We start from the raw sequence: 8,198 nt of genomic DNA, 5'->3' as shown, positions 1-8,198 counted from the left end.
TTCTGCGTGGGCCCCGCATGGCTGACAGAGCAAACACATGCAAGGAGCCTTTAAGGACAAGAAAGGCAAGCGGGGCAATCTGCCCATCCGAGTGCCCTTTGGGCCTGCCCATCTAATTGGATTCCAGCAGTTCTCAGGAGAACTGCATTCCTAAAGCCCAGCTCCTTCGCTTGTCTTCTTTTAAAACACCAGCACCTTCAAGTATAACCGATTAAAAATCCCTGTACATTTTAATTGAGAGGCTTCTTTCATTCACACGTTTTGAGGCAGTCAAATCAGTTACAAGATGGGAGCAGAAGCTTGCGTCCTTCTAAAATAGACCCCGAAGAAACAGCGCCCTACTGGCTCAGAGAATATTCTCACTTGTCTGCCATTTCTGCCTTGCAGAGTTCTTTTATGCTAGCACGGCCACACGTTTGTACCTGAACACTTCACTTCAATCATGAAGTGCTGCCGAGGAGAATGAAATACTGTGGGTGATCACGAGCTGAGGACTCACTGAAACCTAATACTGTCTTCATGCAAGATGAAATCTCCAGGCAACAAACAGTCCAGGGAGGAACTGCTTTCATATCGAGGTGACGTCTGTTCTGTAGAGAATTTCTGATTAGTTGCATCTGGGAGGGACATGAAGCTTGTACTGATGCTGCTCTGATATCTATTTTAGAAGAACAAAAGGTTCTGCTCCCACCTTCAAAGCGACGGAAATACCTAAAGCAAGAGTGCGGGCAGGCCGAGAGCATGCCACCATCCGCAGAACAATTACTAACCGAACAGGAAAAAGGTAACAGTGAGCAACAGGAAATGGCTCTGCGAGAGCAGCCAGAGCAGTGGTCTCACACGGGGCCTCCCTTGCGCAGAAGCCCCTGCCCACCAGAGCAGGTTTCTCCCCTGCACCCAGGCTTCCTTCATGGCCAGGGGAAGGGCCAAGGGCCTGACGAGGACCCCTGTGGGGATTTGCACAGGGAGACACCTGCTGACCTGAAGCCACGGTCACACTCCTTCCCAATTCCCGCTGCTTGTGTCACCCTGGGAAGCCTCCTTGGCTAATGCATTGATAACACAATGTGCTTAAAGACCTTCCGTGAGGCAAGCTGAGGTTCAGAAAGACCGACTGTGAATGTGATTCACCTGCCCTTGAATTCGAATACTCACCAGAGGGGCGTGGAGCACAGTTTCAGCTTTGAGCCCACAAGGTCACGGGGAAAGGGAAGTCCGGGTTCTGTTCAGAACGGGACTTTCAGTTGTATCTTGACACAGACTGGCTGCCATCCTAACCAGCTGGTCTGCGACATGTTCCAGGCTCTGGGGCCTCTCTGCTCAGCAGATGCTGGCCGCGCCACGCCTGGTCCTCTCCTCCATTCCCACAATCAGGCAACAGCTCACTGCCTATTTGCTGGCCTCCAATCCAAAGCACATTTAAGTTTCAAGATGCCCTATGCTGGAATTTCTTCTTTTTTCTCTCTGCTTACTCAGGCCAGCATTCTTTTCTCCTTTAGCTAGTTGACGGTTGAATTAATAAAGTCTATCCTGACAATCATTTAACTAATAAACAATATAAAGAGAGCTGGGTTTGCCCATGGCCTTCAAAAATTCTATGTAACCTACCTAGGCAAAGAAAGGGCAAGAAGGTTAGCCAATCACAGGACCAATGAATGGGTCCTGGGTTTCTTCTAGGACATTTAGCCAAAGCACTGGCCTGGGAACAAGCATTCACAGGACAGGCTCTTCCTCTCCACGGATCTCAGTTCCTTGTCCGATGGGGCAGACTGATTGATATCTAAGGGTAGAGACTACGATTTTATCTAAAAACACCTCCTGGTGGGTATTACGATACGTGCCACCGTGGACGTCCAGGAGGAGAAGACAGGAAGGCCATTTCCTCACCTCTGAGAGCCACAAGCCGAGCCCTGCCCACCCAGGAACTCAGAGGCAGCTCTATGCTGGGGCCCGAGTCCCCGCAGCCCAGGTTCTCCGGGTTCAGCAAAGCGGCTTGGTGCACAGCAGCTCAGAGAACACAAAGGCCTGGCTGGGATGAAGTCCCTTTTTATTTATTGTTTCTGTAAATTATACACATTTAAATTTTTAGCAATAATTTATAAGTCACATCTCATATAGTTCAGTCATTGGAAGAAAACAAAGAATATTAAAGAACAGCGCCTTCAGAGAGGAGGTTACTGTAACGCATCACCGGAGTTAAAATCCAAAATATACAAGACTCCACATACTGGAACAAAACGTAAAGCTTATAATTTCTCTATGAACCTGAAATTACAAAATTTAGCAACTGCCTAAATCAGGAAATCAACAGTTCTGTTTTCAAGGTAAGAAAACAAGGAATGCTATGGTAAGTCACCTTTACTGTTTAAATGTTTCTGCTCTGTTTGTACCTGGAATGACTGTATATAAACACAGGCAAAGCACAGATTTCAGAATAGGTCTCACAAACTTCTTTTACTATAGATTTAAATCTAGTCAATGAGAAAAGCAATTCAGTTGCTTAGATCTTAAGTTTAAAAAAAATTAAAAGTGTTTCCAGGGACTCTTAAAACTGTCTCCAAAAGTATAAAATGTTATACTTTCAAAATCTGAAGCGTTCCCATCTTTCTCTGAGATAAATACAGGTCCTAGAACCTGCTCCTGACAGCGTAAATGTTCACATACTGCTGTGCACATGTAGTGAAACAGCCCACGAGGACCCCGGCAGGGACGGCATCCTCATGAGCCTGGGCTGTGACCGTCCACAGCCAGACCAACGCCCCGGCCGACTGCTCGCGAGGCCGCGTGCCCTGGTACATGCTGACCTGTCACTCTTCAGTCAGTTCTTGCTTGGGGAACTCCAGCTCATTCAATAAATCTTTGCCAGCTGCTCCAGCTTTTGAAGCAAAAAATAACGCTCCCTGTTTAAAACCGAGGTTCTTCAAACTTCGGGCATAATCTGCATATATAGCAGAGATGAGTTTCTGTAAACCACAGTTAAGGAAAAGAAGGGCAAAAAGGGCTCCACCAGCTTCCCACAGGCCAGAAACAATGACCAGCTCTGCCAGAGTGTCCACGGGAGGGCAGCACGGGAGAAGCACAGGTACCTCCTACCTGGGGGAGGGCAACTCCCGGCGGGGGGAGGCGATGTTTCAGTGTGTAATGTCCCTGCACTTCCACCAGCTGAGCCCAGAGCCTGTCCTTCTACAAGACCCAACTAACATCCTCCCAGATTCTCCAAGGTCTAAATGCACTTAACGACTGGAGAAAGAAGGATGATAGAAGTGAAACTCACGTGCATACCCTCATGCCATTTGAAAGTCGGAGAGACTGGTGGTTTAAGGGGCAGATGAGCTTCACTGAGAGGTTCTATTTACAAAGCCTGCCCCAAGACAAGAGCTCCAGATAGCTTGGGTGTTGGGATTTTAAACAGCCCTGTTCCACTGTGTTCTGATATCCAAAATGGCTCCTTCAAACTAGAGCCAACTTCCCCAGTGCCTAGATATATGACACTGAGTTCAGTTTAATTTTCTATAAAAAATATACAGAAAATCAAAACCATGAAATGTAGAAATGAGGCCACAATGTAACAATTCAAGAAAAAGTGCAATGATATAATAACAAGGCCTCTGCAAACACAAGGACTTGGGAGTTGGGTTCTCAAGCTCATTCTTTTCAAAGAAACACATGTGACTCAAGTGACGTGTAGAACTGAAATGCTCCTGGTCATACGTGGACCACAGTGACCTGCCTGCATGACACGTCTCTCTGAAGTGCTGCTGTGTCTTGTTCCATGTTAGACTGTCACTATGGATAACAGCAAGTCTTTCTTTTTATTCTATTCCAGTATGCATTTATTCCAGTAGCAGCCTCCTCTACCTTTCCTAGTCTTCCTCTATCTTCTTTTTAAGTTCAAACAAAACATTACAAAATTCGGGCTCCCTCCCCTTTACAGCCCTTCCTGACCCTCCATCTATCTCACAGCTGATGCCGGTGGTGCAACAACCTTCTTTCTGATTCCATTCCTCTCGTTTCTCCCTCTTTCCTGGCTCTGGAGGGTCAGAATACAGATCTTTCTCGATAGAATAGTTCTTCCCCAGCAGCACAACCAAGAGAGATTCTTAAACCCACTCATGGCATCCGCTTCCTCCTCAGCACACATGTCCCGGCAAAGGATATCTGTGTCCTCGCTGACTTCAATCGCACCGTACTTGAGACAAGCTTCCACAAACAAGGCCGCTCTGTCGAAGTACCTCATGCTGCTCAACAGAACACGAGTTAGGTGCTGTAATTTACGGTATCTGAGAGGAGAACCATCCCAGGGCATGTTTCTATGTAAAGACTGGTACACACTGTCCCCGGAAGCCCGAGCGCTGCGTAAGTTGCACCAGCACCGTTCTCAGCCCCGGCTTAGAGGAAAGGAAGGAAGAATTCTCACACCCCAACACCCCGCTCTTTTTAATTAATATTTTAAAAAAATTTGTGAAATCGTTGAATTCCACAGAAATCTATAGAGATAGGACAAGGATCCACGTACCCATTGCCCAGATTTAACAAGTAAGCTTTTGTAGTATCTGCCTCAACCTACCTCCCTTAGTTTTTAAATAAATAAAATGTCCTATAACAAGTGATGAGTATTAATTATCCTTCAAGGTTCTCAGAGGGGACACCTCCAACTCGCCACACTTTCTTCATCCTTCCTACTGCCTTCTAGCCTTCGTCTCAGTTGTTCTACTCAAAGGTGAATTGTCCCCAATTCTCTGAAGACTTTTTTAATATTCTCTTTAAACAGGTACCTGTTAGGTGTGACTAGCATATTGGTAGGAAAATAACACAGTTCCTAGACCAAATGAAGAATTAATAAACATAGACTGTTCCATCCCTTTAGGTTTCTTTTTTAAATAAACCTAAAACGTATGCTTCTCCCTTCACCCCCGACACCGAGGACTACCATCCACCCGGCAGAGCCTCACGACAGCGCAAGGTGGTTAATCCCGGGTGGTCCTGACCAGCCGTGGACACTGGGTGTACCTGTGAAGCGTCTCAGCCACGCTGGAAAAGCAGCCCAGGGAGAGGAGGACCAGGAGTGCCTTTGACTTCTGGTTCACTTGAGGGGAGCAAAGGTGGTCAACCCACCGCTTTAAAACATCAGCGCACTCTTCTGAATTTAAACGGACCTGGGAAAGATGCCCACGTTAAAAACAAAGACATCCTGCACTATAGAAGGAAAAAAGAATTTAATTGAAATGAGATCTGTACCTATGAAACAAAGCTCGGCTCTGCTTTATTACACACCCCCTGATGCTGCAGCATCATGACCAGCAGTGACGGGGACCCACACCTTCGGGACCGACAGGCCTGGCAACACCTCTAGGCTGTAGTCTGGGCTCACACCTCAGTAGGGGGAGGAGGCAGCTGCTTTCACTTAATTGCTACGAATGCAACCTCCAATTTGCAATAAGAAATGTAATTTATACTCAAAGAATAAGAGGATGAAAGTTGCAAGAAAATATGCGCAAAGCCGCTTTGCAGCTACAAAAATGCTTCTAGGGCTTCCCTGGTGGCGCAGTGGTTGCGAGTCCGCCTGCCGATGCAGGGCACACGGGTTCGTGCCCCGGTCCGGGAAGATCCTACATGCCGCGGAAAGGCTGGGCCCGTGAGCCATGGCTGCTGAGACTGTGCATCCGGAGCCTGTGCTCCGCGACGGGAGAGGCCACAGCAGTGAGAGGCCCACGTACCACAAAAAAAAAAAAAAAACTTCTAAATCTTGAGTCAAAAGTTCAAGACTGAACTTTCTATCCCAAATGTTCAAAGCACCTAGTAGAATCACTAGAATCACATACTTTGGCAAGCCACGCTGCCCGGTTCCACTCGCCGTAGGTCTGCAGGTAGCGGCAGGCATCTGCAGCTTTGTCTATCAGGCAGAGCAACTGAACACCCTCTGGAAGACAAAACAGCAGCCCCGCAAATGACACTGGAGCTGTCTCTCTGACGAGTCACTAAAGGGTAAAATCACCATTTGACTTCATCTGGTCTTGGACATTTTATACCTACCTATTGGGGATATTACTGACTTAAATTTTAAAATAAAATATTAAAATAGGGCTTTACAATGTTACCACTCAAATGACCAGGGCTGGAAGTACAAACACAGTCCAGAAAACAAACAAGTAAAGCCTACCTCACTCACTGGTTTTCAGCATTTAGGGTGCCCAGTTTTATCCAATTTATGCCTATTGTCTTGGCAATTATTAATAGTTCCCCATTTACTCTTCAAAAAGCACTCTGGTCTAGATGATTAAATTATATTATGGTCATCTTATAAACTGCTAGCAATAATCTTTCTACTTTTCTCCAGTGTATATAAAAAAGAAAGAAATATCCCTAATAACCAATTACTTTCCAGGAGTGGGTCTGATTTTCCAGGGTATTGACGAATATACCCCAAAACATGCCTTACCTGCCAGTTTCCCATTGGCAATCATATTTGTTGCCACGAGCTTAATGGTGCTCTGGGAGGGGCCTGACGAGGTGACAGTTGTGACCAAGCAGGCTTTCAGTGAATCACAGTAATAATGCTGGTTATCTGCGCTTGTTTCCAATAGCAACTGCACAGCTCTGTCTGTCTAATAAGAGAAACAGTTCTTCTAATTACGAGGCCATTTTCCTCCAACATAACCTTTTAAAATTCATAATTTGGAACACTGAAGTTTTCAGCTTAAAGAGGACTTTTCTCAAAAATGTTTGTGAACACTTTGTTTACGTATATACAAGTTGAACAAAAGTACAACACTGCTTCTTTAGGACAAATGTAAAACCACATTCTGGTTTATACAGGTGCTATGTAAGCTTTGCGCCAGTCAATTCAAAGACACAAAACCAAAACAAAACAAAACTAGTTAGGCCTCATGTGACATTATGAAAGCCAAAATTACAAGCTGGTTAACCATATATCTTTGCTTTCTCAGAATGTCTGTTGGTCTTATTTCGAAAGAAAGCATAAATTTATACTTTTAGGGAAACACTATAGGGTGTGTGGTGTGTGTGTGTGGTGGGGGGGGGGTATAAGTAATGCTGTAAATTACTAATCAACTGTGTGTGTGTGTGTGTGTGTGTGTCGTATAAGTAATGCTGTAAATAACTAATCAACTGTGTGTGTGTGTGTGTGTGTGTGTGTGTGGTATAAGTAATGCTGTAAATTACTAATCAACTGTGTGTGTGTGTGTGTGTGTGTGTCGTATAAGTAATGCTGTAAATAACTAATCAACGGTCTTATTTCGAAAGAAAGCATAAATTTATACTTTTAGGGAAACACTATAGGGTGTGTGGTGTGTGTGTGTGGTGGGGGGGGGGTATAAGTAATGCTGTAAATTACTAATCAACTGTGTGTGTGTGTGTGTGTGTGTGTGTGTGGTATAAGTAATGCTGTAAATTACTAATCAACTAGGAACTCCCTGAAACATGAAAAGAGTTATAAAAACTGACATACTTGACCCAAGAGAAGTAGCTGGTCTGTACATTTCCTGGTATGATCATAAGTTGACCGTTTCACCTCCTGGAGATTAACCCTTTCCAGCTGAAATTTCTAGAGTAGAAAAGAAAGAGAGAAAATTGAGGCTGGAATTTAAAACTTTTGAATTATTTAAATTATACGTAAAGTCATTTTAGTAAACATTACTTTGACTTCTGACGTTATTAATCAGCTTCATAGAAATCTAACAATTTAATAAGAATCTAAGAAGAAAAAATGTTAAAATGTATTATAATCTGTGTGCAAGTTTGCCTGCTTACAGAAACTGGCACTTCAGTACCGGAGGTTAAAAAAATTATGAAACTACCTTTATATATATAGAACAGCAAATTCAAACCAAGTAAGTTAATTATTTGTTATTTATAAAAATTAATAAAATAAGAAAATTAAAATGAACCAAGTTAAAAATTTTAAGACCAAAAAAAATTAGAAGACTGTTAATAATAAAATTTTAATGTCTATTAAAAAAATCCGTTAAGCATTTATGAGCTTTTCAACTACTGAGTCAATCCTTTTTTATGTGAATGTGTCAAGGGACTCATTTCTATTACGTGGACCTTTACTTAGTGCAAAAGTTTCCCAAGGTTAAGATACTTACAAAGACAGAGCTTTAAAGTTTTTTTTTTTTGTTTTTTTTTTTTTTTTTTGTGGTATGCGGGCCTCCCTCTGCTGCGGCCTCTCCCGTTGC

General features: G+C 43.9%; 1 protein-coding gene across 2 annotated transcripts in view; it reads right to left on the bottom strand.

Moving 5' to 3' along the window:
* Positions 1–2,030: 2,030 nt before the first annotated feature.
* Positions 2,031–8,198, bottom strand: part of WDR11 (WD repeat domain 11) — a 58,576-nt gene continuing 52,408 nt past the window's right edge. For both annotated transcript variants that reach the window (XM_024121383.3, XM_024121384.3), the window contains exons 24-29: positions 7,469–7,564; positions 6,440–6,605; positions 5,823–5,920; positions 5,011–5,156; positions 4,159–4,238; positions 2,031–2,965 (exon numbers count right to left, since the gene is read on the bottom strand). In XM_024121383.3, coding sequence (XP_023977151.1) covers positions 2,808–2,965; positions 4,159–4,238; positions 5,011–5,156; positions 5,823–5,920; positions 6,440–6,605; positions 7,469–7,564 — 744 coding nt within the window. In that variant the 3' untranslated portion in view covers positions 2,031–2,807. The remainder of the gene's footprint in view (positions 2,966–4,158; positions 4,239–5,010; positions 5,157–5,822; positions 5,921–6,439; positions 6,606–7,468; positions 7,565–8,198) is intronic.

This window comes from Physeter macrocephalus, chromosome 20 (assembly GCF_002837175.3).
Source record: "Physeter macrocephalus isolate SW-GA chromosome 20, ASM283717v5, whole genome shotgun sequence".
Lineage (NCBI taxonomy): Eukaryota > Metazoa > Chordata > Mammalia > Artiodactyla > Physeteridae > Physeter > Physeter macrocephalus.
Note: the sequence above shows the minus strand (reverse complement) of the source record. Positions and strands in the feature narration are given on the sequence as shown.